The 19176-nt window shown below is 49.5% G+C and overlaps 1 protein-coding gene across 2 annotated transcripts in view; it reads left to right on the top strand.

Moving 5' to 3' along the window:
• The window catches only part of rbms3 (RNA binding motif, single stranded interacting protein), a 150071-nt gene that overhangs the window by 55636 nt on the left and 75259 nt on the right, over window positions 1-19176 (top strand). For both annotated transcript variants that reach the window (XM_072716314.1, XM_072716313.1), the window contains exon 4: window positions 4085-4176. In XM_072716314.1, the coding sequence (XP_072572415.1) occupies window positions 4085-4176 (92 nt within the window). The remainder of the gene's footprint in view (window positions 1-4084; window positions 4177-19176) is intronic.

The following is a 19176-nucleotide window of genomic DNA, read 5'->3' as shown; positions in this document are numbered from 1 at the left end:
AACTGTAGCCATACTGGCAAATCTTTAATTCCTGAGCCGAAATCATTTATGTTACCAGCTGTGTCATTTCACTAGTGTTTTTGAGTGTCCCTGGCCCCCTTCGCTCCTGCTCCCAGGTCCACGCTGCTGGCGGGTGATGTCACGTGGTGAGAGCGCTCAGCGCCGCCATCTGCTGGTCATCGGGTTACACATGCGGAATAGTGGGCTGTTTCATGCCCACGTCTGAATGCCACGAGAGGAGCTTAAGCTGTCCAGGGTTGCTCTGAATGAGCAGATCTTGTGATCATTTTCCTCTCATCCTGTTCTTCTGGTGTTTTGGGCAGACCCGTAAACCTCGGAGAGTTTTATTGGTTTGTATCTGGCTAGTCAGGGGCTCTTATGGTATGAAGAACCAGTAATATGTGCTTGAACCCTTTAGACAAATTGTCCTTGACTTTGGGCAGTTTCAAGACAATGTTTTATGGACAAAATTATCGGCAGTGTATGTTTGCAGATATTCCCTGATTTTCAGAACATGCGAGCATCTGCTGCCTGCATCCACAGTTTGGTCTGAGTGTGATCTAGCAGAAGACAGTGAGAAACCTTCAAGTTAAACCCTTCAATTCTGGGCTTTGACGCTATAGCTGAAACCTGACCGGCCCAGCGTCACGTGCAGGATGGCGCAGGGGTGTGTGCAGGCGGCATGGCCTGACTGCTGCATGGTCTCACGGCGAGGAAACCCCCCCCCCCCCATTGCTGATTTATGGCTAAGCTCAGCAGATGCGGTTAGGCCAGGAAACACAGCGTGACAGGCCGGCCCCTCCCGTTCTCGCATGCACGTCCATGTGGCCCAGCTGGACTGTGTCATGTGACAACTGTCCACCTCAGGTGCCCGCTGACTGTCCTGTCGCTTTTAAATCCTATCGGACAGATCCCTGCTACCATAGACTCATTATGTCTTCCGACATCATGGAAATCCATGAAATCTTAGGACAGTCAGAATTGGCCGGGGAAAACGAGGGCAAGGCATGGAATCAAGCCGAATTCTTACTCAACATACTTAACAAAGCATTTTTTGTCGATGTTCGTGGGGCATCGTGAGGCTTCAATGAGGCTCCTTATATTCCCCGGTGCCTGGCTCTTGACACACCTCACTACCTTGCCTGCGGCTGGATCGCGCTCATATCTGTGGCTCAGCACTCAGTGTGCAGATAGTTGTAGTGACAGTATGCTTCTGGGGTCAGCTGTGTAGTTGTGATGTACAACTGTTGTCATAGCGACCCCCGCCCCCCTCCACCCAGCACTGTCGTCTTTATTTACAGTAGTTGTGCTGCGTTTGACCATCCTGCAGCGCTAATCTCCATTCTTGGCCACAGCCCCCTGTGCCCCCCCCCCCGGCCGCTGTTCAGCCATTGTCACGCCTTTCCCTTCCCATTGTTAATCCATTGTTATGTCTCTGTTATGGCAGCCATGCCTTTGTCACACCTCTGCCTGTTAATCCATTGTTATACCTTTGTCACTGCATTGTAGATAATTTTTTTGCCTCAGTTGTGTTTTAGTGAACGTTCAGCAGGCAGATGCTTGAGCCATATCTGATCCCCACCGGCACACAGAGGATGACAGCCACTCCAGTGATAACCACACTGCCTTTGTCTTTTTACACTTCCATTTCATTTGTCTGTTCCCGTTTGCAACCCCCCCCCCCCCCCCCTCCACAACAACCCTTGAAAAACTGTCATTTCGGAAATAAATGACAGCAAAAGGAAGTTAAATTTCCTGGCACAGAATGATTTGTGTTGAAGCCTTCGTCTTCCTCTCATATACATATGTATTTGCTTTTATAAACTGGCTGGAAACACTAACGGGATCTGAAGGTATATTAATAATTTCTCCTGCGAGAGCTATTTATGGCAAACATTTTTCACTTTTATTACTTCATAATGTTATTGTTTACAATAAGCAATTTTTGAGGCTTTTTTCTATTTCTTTTTGTTTTTGTTATATAAACGCTGACTTTTCAGCGTTTCAAATGCCTTTTGTTTTAATTAATTGTTTTGCCATTTGGGATACCAAATGAGAGCATGCTGGGGAGCACTGTGAGAGTGCGCTGCATGGCGTGGATGCTGAGGCTTAGCTGGGCAGTGCAGAGAGCAGTGTGAGAGTACGCTGCATAGTGTGGATGGGGAGGCTCGGGCGGCAGTGTGGAGAGCAGTGTGAGAGTACACTGCGTGGCGTGGATGCTGAGGCTCGGGTGGTGCAGAGAGCAGTGTGAGAGTACGCTGCGTGGCGTGGATGCTGAGGCTCGGGTGGTGCAGAGAGCAGTGTGAGAGTACGCTGCGTGGCGTGGAGGCTCCGGCCTGGGGGGTGGTGCAGAGAGCTCCACCACCGTTGATGAGTTATCAAACGCCGGCCCTTGTGCACCACAGTATTAATGCAGCAGCTCAGCAAAATGCTGTGTTTATAATGCAGTGATTAGCACATTGCAGTTATACATTAGATATTATTTATCTTACATTAATCTTTTAGTTATATATTGCATAGTATTTATCTTACATGAATATAATACAATATAATATAATATTGACTCTAGCCAGTGTAGAATGCAACATTTATGCAAGTTTTTACAGTTACACATTCCACAGTATTTATGTTTCATTAATGTAATGTAATTGACAGTTTAATATAGTATTAAATCACTGTTGTATGCATGCAGTACTGGCACTGGTTGCAAATAAAAGCTGATCACATGACTCATGTCAGCAATGGGTGCACACACACACACACACACACACACACACACAGGAAGTTGGTCTTCCTATCAAAATGTGGACCGTCCATTCATTTCTATAGGAAAAGCCCTAATCCCAATCACGACACCCTTAACCTCTACCCATCCCTAACCCTAACCATAAGTAACCACAGAGTTTTATAAAACTGAGGTTATCCAAATGGCGGCCAGAAAAAATGTCCCCAAAAGTTAGGAAGTTTCAGGTTTTACCATGTTACCTAAATGTGGTCTACGCAAACACACACAGACACACACTCACACTGCACAGCACACACACACACACGCCCAAACAGTACGGCAGATATTTCAGTGCTAATCGCCGTTCGTCTGTGTGGTTGGGGGGCGATCACGGGGGACGTTTGACTTGTCTCCTTTTTTGAGTTTCTGGAGCCCCCGCATCGCTGTCTGACGACGCAGTAATGCGGCTGTGTTTTATTCATTCTCTGAACACCACACGGACGTTAAGTAATTTCAAGTTGATGCTTTTCTTTTATTTTATAACACATGCCTCCTGGGTAGGAGGCGACCAGGCTGAATGGGAGACATTCTTACTCGATAATGATGTGAATTTCCATCGGAATCTTGCCAGAAAGTCTAATTTACACCCAATCCCTCCCTCATTACACATTTCTTCCAAATCACCGCGTCCGTGGGCACAATTGACTGTTTTTAATCCGGCGCAAATTTTTAATTAACACTAATCTAACCTCGGAGTAATATATTCCAGAGCACATTGAGAGAGACAATAACTCATAAATCACAACCGTGGTGTAATTCCAAACAAGTAATTTTTTTCCCCACATAAATGATGTATTTCCAGAAAAAGAGCTTGCACACTGTTAACCTTTGATAGAGTTATTATTGGTGGTGGGGGGCATATTGCAGCAATATGGCTGACGCCCATGTTACTGTATGACTCACGCTGGTCCAGCACAGCATTCTTACAGCACTGCAGTGTGTAGTGTTTTTCATAGCGAGAGTATTGTGGAGCATTGTGGGATACTATTTGCGTAATGCCGGATGGGAGTCCCTCCAAATTTATGGCTTAAATCCTCTCAAAGCTTACAGGTTAAAGCCAGTCACTGCAGCTGAGAGTTACTGTGTCCTTGTCCTGGATCCGTATCCATAAATCTCTGCAGTGACTGCATTTCTCTCCGGAGTAGGTCACATGATGGTCACATGATCCCGTGCTGGCGACGGAGGAACCGTTCTGTACGCCGGCCCCCAAAGGCGTCGGCCTTGTAGCATTTTAGCGCGCAGCGTGACGAGCTGTCAGGATGAACGAGTTCTCACCAGCGCCCCCGTTTGTTTATGCAGGGTATGGCTTCGTGGATTTCGACAGCCCGGCGGCTGCTCAGAAGGCCGTGGCTTCCCTCAAGGCCAGCGGAGTGCAGGCGCAGATGGCCAAGGTGAGTACCCCTGCGGTGTGGCCCCAGCTCACGGCCTCGCACCCTGGGCCAGCCTTGTTATGATGACAGACAGATGTCTGGGCAGGGCCCCCTGGCGATCAGTCACTGTGATGTCATTGTTTAAGCTGCTAATGGCTCACTGATGCTGTGTGGAGGCTTTGATGATAGCTACCAGGTCCCGTTTGCTTCTAATGATGTCTGTCGCTGCCTGGAAGGAAACACTGATTGCCCTCAGAATGGATATGCTCTCAAGGTCTCCATGTCTCATTATACAGACTTTTCACTGGGCTTATTAATTTTCTTTCAAGGCGATAAAAAAGTGTCATTTTGGCATTATGTTAAAAAAATAAAATAATAAAATAAATTGCTAGAATACTGTGGGTGTCAGTCAGCTGGGACACTGTATCAGTCAGCTGGGGCTCGGTATCAGTCAGCTCAGGCACGGTATCAGTCAGCTGGGGCACGGCATGAGTCAGCTGGGGCACTGTATCAGTCAGCTGGGGCACAGCATTAGTCAGCTGGGACACTGTATCAGTCAGTTGGGGCACAGCATCAGTCAGCTGGGGCACAGCGTCAGTCAGCTGGGGCGCAGCATTATTCAGCTGGGGTACAGCATTAGTCAGCTGGGACACTGTATCAGTCAGCTGGGACACTATCAGTCAGCTGGGGCACAGCATCAGTCAGCTGGGGCACAGCATTAGTCAGCTGGGGCACAGCATTAGTCAGCTGGGACACTGTATCAGTCAGCTGGGGCACAGCATCAGTCAGCTGGGGCAAAGCATTAGTCAGCTGGGACACTGTATCAGTCAGCTGGGGCACAGCATCAGTCAGCTGGGGCACGGCATTAGTCAGCTGGGACACTGTATCAGTCAACTGGGGCACAGCATCAGTTAGCTGGAGCACAGCATCAGTTGTTGCAGGTCAGTCAGCTCAAATACACTGGCTGTCAGAAAAAATGCAGTGGGTGTCAGTCATCTGAGCACAGGGGGTATCTGTGTCAGTCACAGGAAACACAGTGGAAGCGAGTCAGCTGGAACGCCGTCAGCCTGTTCATCACGAGAGGAGTGACTGACACAGCGGGTGGGGGGGGGGCATGGAGAAGCGGGATGCTCATTAAGTGAGATGGAGACATTTGGAGGGTGACGGAGAGCTTTATCTCCCAGGGAAGTGGCACAGGTGCTCCGCGTCTCCAATGAACAATTTATCTTTCTTCTCTTTCCTTAAAGCGCCCTTCTTCTAATATTTATAAGGTGCCGTGCTTGTGGAATATAAATGGGTTCTGAGGCTTAAATCCTATTTAAATGCATGCGATTTGGAGCTGCCGTGGTCCCGTTAACACGCCATGCGCATGTCAGGAGATGGGCGCCTCACGTCAGACGCGTGTTATGGCCAGCCCCGTGTTTCCCGGCTGTAACCGTGTTCTGCGATGTGTGTGGATTTTAGCACACATGTAGCTGTGTGTGTCCACGTGTGTGTGGGGCATGATCTGAGCCTGATCTCATTTTCAGACCGGACCTTGTAATCATGTCAGACATCTCTGCCTCTTCTCATTTCCTGGCTCATTTGAGTATGACAGTTAGCTCTGGAGCCCTGGATTGGACAGATTTCATTGTACAGATTTTTACTGTTTGAATGGAATTTACAAGGATTCCCATTGATTGTGTGGTGGACTCTTATTGGTTGGAAGGGCTCTGGCTGCCTCTGCAGCCTTGGAGTGGATAGGATTCTGATTGGTTGTTTGCAGTGTAATTTGTTAGATGAGATTTGATTGGTTCAGCTGAGCTGCTGGAGGTGTGATTTTGTCTGAGTTCCAAATGGTGTAAATGATTATAACATCTTTCATTGAGTCTAGGATGTTAGTGGTTTTGTTGCCTAGCAGTTGAAGGCCTTCAACGCAGAGTCCATTTAAGGGAACGCTTCAGGCATTTTTGCTAACATCTACTTAAGGAAGAAACTTATTATGGGCAGTATATGGTGTTAATTCCACATTGCGGGACTACAGAATATCCTGAGAGATTGCCTTTGCATTTTGTACTGGTGTATGCATTTGGAGTTAAAGAAGGTGATAATTAACTGACTCTAATGGCTATAAACTGATTTAATTGAATGCTGAAGGGATCCAGTCACGACTATTTACTTTCAGAGAGTGAATGTATTTTTTCTCGCTGTACAGTCTTTACCTCCTGCTGATTGAAGTCAGTCCTTCCATCCCACAACACAGAGACACAGCCTCAATACCTACTTCGAGGCCCCTCCTGCAAATTAAGGAAAGTTAATGGACTCTCACCACCCCCCCCCCCTCAAAAAAAGGGACTCCTCCCCTCTAATTACCACCCCACACCTCCCAGTGTAACAGTGTAAAGGTATTGCCAGTATTCAAAGATGTAGAAATATAGAACTTGTCAGGCAGCCAGAGTGAGGTTAGTCTTCCTGATGTCACAGTGAGATGGGCTGGTCAAGCTCACCATCCCACCCTCCCGTCCTGCTCACAGATCCGGGGTCCCCAAGTTCCAGTTCCGCATTGTAGTGTTTACTGTCATGGTGGTCAGCTAGTCGTTTTGGAGGTGTTCCACCTTGGTGAGCAGTTTGTGTTCATATGCTGGGGGTTCCTTTGGAAGAGGGTTGAGTAGATCTGACATCATCCCAAAGCACTGCGGCCCGGAGCCAACACTGATGGGTCTTACAGCCGTGCACAAAGCAAACAGCGCTTCATTTAAGGCTGAACAAACCCAAAGCGAGAGGCCTTCATGCATGAAGCTTCATCATAGGCACATTTTGGAAGGAGCGTTTATTTTATAGTTTTCTCATAATTAAAATAGTTTTTCCTCCTAAAATAGAATAAATGTAGTGGTTACTTTTCTCTCTCTGGCTTTTGTTTGGATGTAAATATGCCTGCAGGTTGGAGTTACCTGATTCTGTGGTTGTCTGTTCCCCTGCTGTTACAGGTGTGTGTATGTGTGTGTGCATATATATATGCAGCAATCTAATACAGTATAATCATGTAATGACAAACCCACGCCATAAAGTATATATCATACCTATATATATATTATTTGCAGATATGGCTGCAGTTTAGCATATACTTTTCTAACCACACACACATTTGTATTTATATCTTTGTGGGGACCATCCATTAATTTTGATGGAAAAAACTCTAATCCCAACAATGACAGCCTTAACCCCTACCCAGCCCTAACCCTAACCATAAGTAACCAAACAAAATACAAGACTTTTGGCATTTTTACTTTTTTGATTGCAGTCACAGATTTTTATAAAATTGAGTTTCCCCTTGTGGGGACCAAAAATGGTCCACCAACATCAAAATGAAAGGTTTTATCACACTGGGGGGACATTTGTAATATATCCATGACCCCCCCCTCCCCTCCCACACACACACACACACACACACACACACACAGAAATCTCCACACATTACTGCAGTGTTATCTTAAGACGGAGGTCAATGTGTGGCTGCATTTCTTCTGAGGTGTTTATGCGTCATGCTGCAGGAAGCTGAGTGTTCCACCTGCCTGCTTCTACATACATCACTGCAGACCATCTCCGGCGTGAGACTCCTATGCCGCTACTTACTAGAAGCTTCTATAGCGACAGGGTGCCAAAGAACGTCTGCATCGAATGGAAAGGCTTGCAGGAACATTAAAAAACATTCGTCTGATTAACGTTTGCATTTAAACGAAGACAAAGACCTGCACTAGCTATAGCTATTCCACGCCAAGGCTAATCAAGAGCAAACACATCATTAGTGTCGTGCTCTGCTTCTTTTGCTGTCTGCTGCATAAGTCCTTGTCTTCCTGCTTGCCAGGATGCCAGTGTTTGTTTTCTCTGCATCCACCTTTGTCGAAAATAGATCCCAGGCTTCAGAGATTTTCCAGGATAAGGCTCTCTGTCTGCACTGAGCCGCTTGTTGAAAGAAAACTTCCTTATCTGACCGCTTCCTGGTCAACATAACACTGTCCGGTTAGTACTTCTAGAGGCAAATTACTCCTTCTGACCAATTCTGAGCATAAACAACCTTGTGTGACTATCTGCTAGTGCACTTTACACTGTTTTACCCACGTCTTGGTCTAAATTGCCTTGTCTGACCACTTCCAGTGAGACATTGTCCTTCCTGCCCACTTCCAGTGAGACATTGCCCTTCCTGCCCACTTCCAGTGAGACATTGCCCTTCCTGCCCACTTCCAGTGAGACATTGCCCTTCCTGCCCACTTCCTGGTGAACAGTACTTTCTGTTAGGTGTGTTTTACAGAGGATAGCAATTTCAATAAACTAATCAGGTGGGAAAACACTATAAATAAAATGTTCCCTTTATAACTGATAAAAGCTCATTAAAGTCCTGTAGCGGTTCAGAGGGTCACAGGTAACCACACAGCACCTACTTACATCAGCCCTTTCTCTGACTTTCCCGCACATTGATTTAACCAAAAACATTATTGGAAAAACACAGCTACCCATTTTCCCATTCTGAAATAGGACTATTTAACAAATTCATTTACTGTATGGGCCTTTTGCGGAAAAGGTATAAATGTAAATAGCACATTGGGCTGCTGCTCATTTGATTTGCAGTTGATGAGGAGAGAGTTTCTCCCTCCAGCAGAATGACAGGTCTCCTCGCCCCCACCCTCCTGGAAGAAATTTTTAAGACATTAAAAGTAGGGTCAGCCAATCTCTGGAGCAATCCGGGGTTAAGGGCCTCACCCAAGGGCCCAGTGGTGGCATCAGTCACCTAGGGACTTGAACCGGCAACCTTCCGAGTCCCAATCCAAGTGGTACAGATTTCTGCCTGTCATGCCTGTTACATGCCCCTCGCATGGGACCCAAGGGAAATATGTGAGCTCATCGGTGGGTCTGGAAGGCCCTGAATCAGCAAATGGAGCAAAGCGGGATGGACCCCAGGACGGCTGACCTCACATTTGCCCGTCGCCGTGTGTGATGTGTTCCCAGCCTGTTCTGAAATTTCAGCATATGTGCCTCAGTAACTTTCTCTGCGTTCTATTGGCCTTTTCTCTCCTCCCGTTTAGTGATATCAGACAGGCAGCTTTAAAATAAATCCGGTCTCTCCGTTCCCATTTTAAATGCCCGCTGAGAAACACTGTATATTTACTTATTCTGAAACACTAGTAACCTTTCTCTTTTATCTCCAGCCCAGAAGCAAAATGCATAAATGTTTAATAGCCACTGTAGCAAGAATAGGTTGGGAGACAGCGCCGAGATGGCATTAGCCGTGCAGGATCTTGTTGATGTGTGATATCCTGTGTCAGGGAGAAGGCGGCGGCTCCCGTTGCCCCGGCAACCGCCGCGCTCCGGGCCATGGGCCCCCGCTGGCCTGTAACCCTCTGGGTGTGTGATACACGTTTTAGCGTTCCAGAGGGGGCAGTGTGGAGAGGACGTTTTGTCATCATTTGGGCCAGAAAAGTATTAAAAAAGAAAAACAGCTCTGCAGATTTTTTTGTATAAAATCGGCCAATCGGAGGGTCGCGCATTGGTTAGTACTGTTGCCTGACAGCTCTGGGACCTGGGTATGAGTCTCTGCCATGGCTCCATGTGTGGGCAATTTGCATGTTCTCCCCTTGTCCTCCTGATGCTCTAGTCTCCCCCAGTCCAAAAAAACATACAGTACAATGGTTAACTGGAGTTGCCAAATCCCCTTAGGTGTGAATGGTGTGTGCCCTGTGAAGGATTGGCCCCCAAACGTTGGGTTGTTCCCTGCCTGGTGCCTGTAGCTTCTGTTACAGGCTCCAGACTCCCCCTCGCCCCCCCCCCCCACCACAACCTTGCATAGGACAAGTGGGTACAGAAAATGGATGGATGGAACAACCAGTGATTTTCGCCCATTTACACTCAGATGTCCCTCATACTAATAATCACAGAGAATAGCTGAATCTGCTGGGAGCTTCATCATGAGCATCTTACCGTCAGTCCCACTGACTGTGGGTTCTCCCGCCCCCCCCCCCCCCCGAGGCCGCAGGGGTCAGTAAGTAGGGGTCACAGTGACACCTCGAGCCCCTCAGTTGGGGCACTGGTACTCATACTGGGCAGAAGTCCGGCTCACGTGGCCAAGGTGGAAACTCACACTCCATCACCCCCATGATGAGTGACAAGCCACAGCAGAAGCATATCCAGAATTCTGGGTGTTGGAATGAAGTACTTAACCAGGCCTTTATAACCTATTACAGTTCCGTATGTCTATGCTCCACTTCGTTCATGGATCAGATTATACTTCTTGAATTAATTTATCCATCCATCCATCAATCCATCCAAAACCGCTTATAGGGGCCGGTACTATAAGTGCACGGACCTCCCTGGACAGGGTGCCCCTCACTGAGCACAGATACACACACCACAACACACAACACAACACACACCACAACAAACCCTGCGGAGTTCAGATATTGAACCTAAACTGTACTAAGAAAGGAAACCCAAGAGCTCAGAAATCCACATGAGCACAGGGAGAACATGCCAACTGGTTTTTAAAAGTTAAATGAATTAAATTGTTAATAGTTTAGTGACTGTGTTATGCTCTAAGCTTTATGGAATGACAAAACATGCCTGCGATATTTATCACCGAGGCACACAGTGATGGTAGCGAGAAGATTAGGCTCTGAGTCAGGATGCAATGAGTGGTACCATATGCCCTGTGCCATCCCCCTCACAAGGGGGCGACATTGATGAACGAAACATGAAGCGGCAAGACCAGATGCCCTCTGCAGGTGCTTTGGTGAGTGTCGTGCCCACACAGCCACCACGGGGACTGGCGGATGTGTGCCGTAGGGTTTATGATGGCGCAGAGTTCACGATCCAAGACATACCCAATGAAATTTCCCATGCTCTCTCAGTTGATCTTATGTGCAACACCTTCACTCAGAGAAGAGTTTACACTTTATTATACTTTCTCGTGCAGAGAAATATTGTAGCTTTCCTCTTTATTTACAGTTCAGTATTACGGGACATGCAATGACAACGACTGTAATGATTTTTAAATAATATCCTACTTCTGAAATCTTCTGAAAAATCAAATGAATGTTTTTATGGGGAGGCTTTTGGTATCATTGCTGGAACGGGGCTTGAATGAAGGGGTTTGTTATTGCTTTTCTTCCTGCAGGGAGCAGATCAGAGGGAGAGAGAGAGGGAGAGAGAGAGAGGGCCAAAGCTAAATCAATGTCGCCAGTATTACCAGCAGACAGTCAAAGTGAAATCTATCAGCAAAATGACGAGTCCTTGAAAGTGTGGAGCAGCAGCGATGCAGTGTTTGACCGTCTCATTGTGGGCACAGTCTCGAGGTGACTAGCCAAATGCATTTCGGGCCACAGTCCCCTGTGTAGGTGACATTGCGTGACACTAGGTGTCCCAGTATTCAGTGACCAACCTGGGCGCTTGGCTGCTCATCCAGCACCTGAGAGAGTCACAGTAAACTTAAGCTCACTTCACCCCATGCTGTGCTGGGTGTGTGCTGAATTGAAGATGTTTACTCAATGATGTGTTGGGTTTCTAGAAAACTGAAGCTAGTTTGAGAAATATTTGACCTGATTACTTTGATGAGTTGGGTATGTGTAATATCAAATCGCCTTTGGCATGTATTATCAAAGCTGTTTGTGTGGTGGGTGTTATTTATTCAACCTCTTAGTGAAGTGTGGAGCGTGCAACACATTGAAACTGTTAGTGACGTGTGGAGTGTGTGGTATACTGAAGCTGTTACTCAGTAACATGCGGAGTGTGTGGCATATCGAACCTGTTACTCAGTAACATGCGGAGTGTGTGGCATATCGAACCTGTTACTCAGTAACGTGTGGAGTGTGTGATATACTGAAGCTGTTACTCGGTGACATGCGGAGTGTGTGGTATACTGAAGCTGTTACTCGGTGACATGTGGACTGTATGGTATACTGAAGCTGTTACTCGGTGACATGCGGAGTGTGTGGTATACTGAAGCTGTTACTCGGTGACATGCGGAGTGTGTGGTATACTGAAGCTGTTACTCGGTGACATGCGGAGTGTGTGTCATATCGAACATGTTAGTCAGTAACGTGTCGAGTGTGTGGTACAGTATATGAAGCTTTTACTCAGTTAAGTGTGAAGTGTGTGGTAAAATGACCCCTTTACTCTCTCACTGCATTGGCTTTTGGGACATGCAGAGATTTGGCCTGCCCGCTTTCACCCCTCTGCCCTCCAAGCTTAGCTAAACTATGATAGTGTAGTGACCTTTCTGCCTGGGGAAGTGCCATTAATTTAAATCCAGTTTCCTTGTTTCCCACACTCAGCAACGCCCCCCTGGCCCCCTGGCCAGTAGATTTCATTGCTCCGACGCCTTCAGCTGACCGAGGCAATATCCTCACTCCCAGGTCAGACAAACAGCAGGTCGTTGTGGTATGAAGCAAATTCGGTCCTGGAGCACAAAAGTGCAACACCTCCTTCCTCCTCTGTCATATTTTTTCCACAACATTTTAGATTAAAAACAATACTGAGGCAGTTTGACCCTGCGGGGGGCTGTCTCAGGCTTCGGCCACTGCACTTCACTCTGCATTAATCAAACATTGTATCAGCGATCAGTGATACATCTGTTTCTGTCTGATCAATGCATCACCCCATCGATCACATTTTTCTGTTTTTCTCTTTTTTTCCTGAGCCACAGTAAACCATCTGTGGCTGATTTTTTATCGGGAATGCTTCAGCTGGTCTTCGTTTCATCCAATGGTGATGGGCTCAGAGAGATCGTGGGGCTGAAAGCCGTCCGGAGCATTACCGAACCATGTCAGGGGTTCCTGGCCCGTGACCTTCAACACCGGGCTTGCGTTCTGGGTCCTTGACCCAGCTAGTGGCCTTCAAAACCCTACTAAACCTTCAAACCTTCCAGTCTCGGCCGTTTCCATCTCTGTGTCAAAGCCCTTCCGTCCTCTTTGGTTAAATATCAGTCACGTTCATTGAACTTCAGTAGCTTCCAAACCCTTCCCTGTCTCACTGTCTCCTTTTAGCTGCACCCAGAAGTAGCTGTAGAATATTCCTGAAGGAGTTTTCATCTCTGAATCGCCAGAAGCAGTCGACCAACATGAGAGCACCACTATCTGTGAACCGGGGTCCGTAGTTCCGCCACCATTCACCCGGGGCTTGAGTCCCAAAGAGTCTGGGCACAGTCTGGCATCTGCACCATACTCTCGCTGCCCGCAAAGGGAGCCGGGGAGAGTTAGAACACATGTGGACTGAAAGTTTTGGCCAGTGTCTGTGGTGATTCTGTGTTGTGTTAAACGGGGTCCATCCCCCCCTCCCCCGCACCATCAGCCAGACACGTTGACTGTGGCTTAGGTTGTTCTCCCCTCCCACTCTCCTCTTTATAACATATTTATTACCTGCTGCAGAAGGAGCCCCCTCTGTGTATACTGTACTGTATTGCGGCAACCCTCTGCCTCCATGTTAGTGCTTTTCTTATTATGGGATGTTCCTGGCCGAGAAGCGGAGGCACGTCCTGTGAAACTGCCCTCTCCATCCAGGAGGGTCCTTTTTGGGAAAACGAGGGCTTTATGAATGTCAGCGTGGTTCCAGGAGGTAGCTCTCGCTTAATAGCGCCCCCTGTCTGCTGCAGTTAATCATCACCCGCTGGTAGCCTCTGTGATTAAAGAAAAAATCGATATTGCACACTGTTAATCTCTGGTCTCCATCTGTGTCTGTAGTATGGGAATACACACACACACACACACACACACACATGCATACAGGGAAGAGTAGAACGACCTCGGGGGTTACCTGCAGGCAGAGTGTTGTCCTGCCCCCCCTGTGGGTGTGAAGGTTCCTATTGGCCAGCATGTTTCTGTATCCTCCTCTGCTTCCTGTTAAAAGGCCAAAGCTTCCAGGTTCCAACCCCTCCCTGCCCCCGCCTCCCTGTCATTACTGGTATGGCCGAGCTGTTAATTAAAGCAGGTCCAGCAGTCAAGCACGGTGCGATTGGGGGGGGGGGGGTGAAGGGCGGTTGCATTACAAAGTCAGGGGCGGCTGGTGAAAGGTCAGCCATCATAATAGGGCTGCTTTAATGAAATACGGCTTAAAGCACTGTTCCCTCTCTGCTCATGGCCTGCTCTCGCCGCCGCCTCCGCCCTGCTCATCTACATCACCCTCTCCCTCTCTCTCTCCACCCTCCAAATGCCATTTCACCACCTGGGCCTCTAATGAATTTTGCAGGCCAGGGCCGTGTTAAATTGTCCCGACAATTTCCATTTCTCCTGATCTCCGTCATATTAGTGAGAGTCAGGGGCCTCCAGGTTGACTCGCGGCGCTGGTATTGTGGGCATGGCGAATGCCCTGATTCGGCCTGCTGGAGCCCAGCGGCATATTGGGGGCTGGGGGGGATTACACTGACTTAGGTGGGCCAGGGTTTGAGGCCACATGATGACAGAGCACAGGGACCTCACCCCCCTCACACACGTAAACACAATTTTGCAATTTCTGTTAAGTCGTTGCATTAATGGGGGGGGTCCTATAATAACACCTGCTATTTTATGTGCCCCCCCAGTCTGAATTGAGTAAACGGCCTTTGGAGCCCAGACCCAGGCAAAGCCCGCTGGCCAAGGCTGGCTCACTAATGAGAATCGCAGTGGTGCCAGCAGGAGAGCTCTCTGTGTGAAGTGCCCCCCCCCCCCCCCCCCCCCGCCCCCTGGAGAGGGGACTGTTTTCAATGCCAAGGCCCCCACCCCTGGGGTGAGGCCTGCACTGTGACGTCATCGCTCGTGATTACCAAAACACGGAGAGTGTTCATTAGCGCACGGTTTCATATGAGCTGCTTTTAATCGTCCACAGCTGCTTATCCAGTGGAGGATCGCAGTGAGCCTGAGCCTATGGGGACGCCCTGGAGGGGATGCCAGCCCACCGCAGGGCACACGCACACACACACACACACACACACACACACACACAGGCACTTTGGCTACTTCCGCTAAATACAGGCCTTTGAAGGTAACACACTGCACAAACATGGGGGGGGGGAGGGAATAGGAATTCCACACATAGAGAGTCATGTGATATCCTGCTGTAGTGCTTGACACATCTAATGTGCTGTACATTTGCTTGCCTAAACCTGCCAGGTGTGACTTTAGGGCCTGGCCTGGGTTCATGTGTAGTGTGTGTCACTGTGAGTATAGAGCTTATGTCAGTGCGAGTATAGAACCTGTGTTCCCCGCATGCTTCCCATCCAGCCTGTGTCAGTATGAGTACATGGCCTGTGATCCCCACATGCTTCTTGCCCAACCTGTGTCAGTGTGAGTACAGGGCCTGTGATCCCCACACGCTTCCTGTCCAGCCTGTGTCAGTGTGAGTACAGGGCCTGTGATCCCCACACGCTTCCTGTCCAGCCTGTGTCAGTGTGAGTACAGGGCCTGTGATCCCCACACGCTTCCTGTCCAGCCTGTGTCAGTGTGAGTACAGGGCCTGTGATCCCCACACGCTTCTTGCCCAGCCTGTGTCAGTGTGAGTACAGGGCCTGTGATCCCCACACGCTTCCTGTCCAGCCTGTGTCAGTGTGAGTACAGGGCCTGTGATCCCCACACGCTTCCTGTCCAGCCTGTGTCAGTGTGAGTACAGGGCCTGTGATCCCCACACGCTTCCTGTCCAGCCTGTGTCAGTGTGAGTACAGGGCCTGTGATCCCCACACGCTTCTTGCCCAGCCTGTGTCAGTGTGAGTACAGGGCCTGTGATCCCCACACGCTTCCTGTCCAGCCTGTGTCAGTGTGAGTACAGGGCCTGTGATCCCCACACGCTTCCTGTCCAGCCTGTGTCAGTGTGAGTACAGGGCCTGTGATCCCCACACGCTTCCTGTCCAGCCTGTGTCAGTGTGAGTACAGGGCCTGTGATCCCCACACGCTTCCTGTCCAGCCTGTGTCAGTGTGAGTACAGGGCCTGTGATCCCCACACGCTTCCTGTCCAGCCTGTGTCAGTGTGAGTACAGGGCCTGTGATCCCCACACGCTTCCTGTCCAGCCTGTGTCAGTGTGAGTACAGGGCCTGTGATCCCCACACGCTTCCTGTCCAGCCTGTGTCAGTGTGAGTACAGGGCCTGTGATCCCCACACGCTTCCTGCCCAGCCTGTGTCAGTGTGAGTACTGGGCCTGTGATCCCCACACGCTTCCTGTCCAGCCTGTGTCAGTGTGAGTACAGGGCCTGTGATCCCCACACGCTTCCTGTCCAGCCTGTGTCAGTGTGAGTACTGGGCCTGTGATCCCCACACGCTTCCTGTCCAGCCTGTATTGGTGTGAGTACAGGGCCTGTGATCCCCACATGTTTCCTATCCTTCCTGTATTAATTTTAGGATCACATCTCTTATTCGGGTGACGAGTCGCATTTCCTGCCGGCTGCTCTTGTCCGCGGTGCTGTTTGCTTTGGTGGGAGCCGCCACCACGATTGGAAACAGATGCCCCATGTCTGCTCATCTGTCAAAAAAAATTAAAAATCAGGGGAACAGTAAACAAGGACATGTTGCAACACAGAGAGGGGGGGGCATTCCACTTCCAGAACACAACTTCCTGTTCTTCCAGTGGGGGGGGGGGGGGGGCAATCGGTGACCTCGTTCCCATGACGAGGGTGTAACACAGCTCACAGCAAGGAGACTGGCAGACAGCAGTTCCAGCCTGGGACCCCCACTGGTCAACAATTTAGCGGTGATGTCATCTGCACAGCTGGGACCCCCTCCTCCATCTCCGTGCCCTGTGTTTACAGGCGGGCAGCCAGTTGCTCTGCCTGAACTCCCACATGTAGGTGGGGGCAGCTGTGGAAGCCAGATGCAATTTCCTGCTAATGCCTTCAGGATCAATAAAGTTTGTTCCTTCCTTCTTTCCTTCCTTCCTTCCTTCCTTCCTTCCTTCCTTCCTTCCTGTCTGCCTGTCTGTCTGTCTATACTTGTGTTTCCCTCATCAGAGCATCAGTTTTTCTGTAGGTTACAGTATCAACAACCCAAATATCCATTGTAAATATAGGTTTTCAGGAAGGATCGTTTATTCCACTCCGCAGCTTAATGTCACTGTCAGATCCATGTCTGACTCAGGGCCTGGATGGGGGGGGGTGGGGGGGGGTTCGTTACCACCCGCAGCACGTGACCAGCAGAGTGGGTGGGGCACACATTTAGGATGGCCTCCAGGGGCCTGAGAGAGGGGGAGCTGGCAGGAGAAGGTCAGGGACCGCCGCTGAGCTGCCTCTCCCCCACTTTCAACAACCAGTAATCGATTACCCCCCCCCCCCCCGCCTCAGTGTTCGCCCCCGCTCCTCGTCTCATGGTTACCCAACGCGGCCTCACCACCGTGGCAGAGCCTTTTATGTTGTCCTTTATACTCTTTTTTTTTCTCTCTCGCAACCCCTCCCCCCCCCCACCAGCATCCAGCTACCCTCTACCTCACAATAACCTTGGCTTTACGCTGGCTTCCAGGCATCAAAATCAATTGAACTGTAGACGGAAAAATGGGGGAGGGGGGATGAATGAAATACAATGAAACAGGGAGGAGTAGAGGGGGTGTGAGGGGCCATAGGCCGGCGCGTGGTCGCCGGTCCGGCCCCCCCGGGTCACTGGCCCCTCCCACCACCTACAGGCTGCCTCTCCACATATGAGGTAAGATTCTGAGGAACCAACCCTGTGACCTGAGCTTTTAGTCAGGTATCTGCTGTTGTACCTTTGAAACAATCCTTTAACCTACTTGCCTCTGGAAAGAGAGGCCGAAGCAGCATAAATGGCTCAAACGTCACAACGGAAGGTGCATCAGTCAGTTGGGCGTCACAGCTGTATCTGTGAGACCTGCGATAGGCGCTTAGTCTCTGTGGGATGTATCAGCTTATGCCAGCCACCCTCCAGAGCTCGTACTGTGTGTGTTAAAGGGCTGGGGTCCTGTCAGACGGGCCTGGCGCTGTACGGCACAGAGAGGGCAGGGCGGGGCGTCAGAACCAGAGGAAGCAGGACAACAGCCGCCGATCAAATTATTGGCTAATCTAGTCATCTGGCCAGAGAGTGAGTAATTCAAGGCCCCTATCAAATGCCTGTAATCTCATTTGCCTTCCATTAGCAGTGTGTGTGAAGGAGGAGCTTTTAGTGAACAATCTGAATGGTGATGGGGGGGGGGGGGGTTTAGTTTTACTCCAAGCAGTGGGTGGGGGCGGCAGGAGATGGGAAGGATATATGAGGCAAAGCAATTCTCACCCCCTGCCCATTTGCAAATTAACTTTTTGTCTTTTGATTCTCTCTGGGACATCAGTCATGAAGCTCTCTAAAAAATATGAAATAGTCCAGTTTTATTTTATTAGACGTTTCGGACATTTACAAATTTTTATTTTTGGGTTAAATATGAGTTTCTTGTTTACGTGCTTATACAAATTTGACTTCTCTGTTCATAGGAGGGACTGACTGGGCAATCCCAAAGCATGCGCTCCGTTTGCGCCTTTCAGAGGGGGGGGGGCGCTGAGCCGTGAGAAGCAGCGTACTTCAGAGAAACCCCACTGCCATCTGTGGCTTGTGGACCTTCTCCGCTTTGTCCCGGACACCTGGCCCCTCCCAGAATCCCGGGCCGGGACAAGTGGGCATTCCCCGGCACAGCTGACCGTCCAGACAGCGAACAACCAGAAGTGCGCACAAGGGGCTTAAATGGACAAAATAGAGCAGGAGAGAGCAAATCAATGAGGGTAATAAAGGAATGAACAGATCAGACGCGTGCGGGCCGGCGAGCCGAGAGAGAGCGGAGGAGTCGAGGGGCGATCGTAATGATATTCTGAAAGAAGAGACACCCGAGATGGAGGGAGAGGGAGAGATAGAGGGAGAGGGTAAGGGCCGGTAAAAGGAAGTAAAAATGTCTGTAGCACAAACCTGTTTTTTTCAGCCCCCTCCTCGCAGTCGGAGCGTAAATGTCACCCATCCGTCAGCCCTATGTCAGAAAGGCGTGGCTTTGTGCACGCTTATGTGGGCATGGATCCCACACCCCGCCGAGAGCACCGACAGATGGGGGAAGGTGCTCGGGGCAAACTGACA

Source organism: Paramormyrops kingsleyae, chromosome 9 (assembly GCF_048594095.1).
Source record: "Paramormyrops kingsleyae isolate MSU_618 chromosome 9, PKINGS_0.4, whole genome shotgun sequence".
Classification (NCBI taxonomy): Eukaryota; Metazoa; Chordata; class Actinopteri; order Osteoglossiformes; family Mormyridae; genus Paramormyrops; species Paramormyrops kingsleyae.
This window is presented reverse-complemented; position numbering and strand designations above follow the sequence as displayed.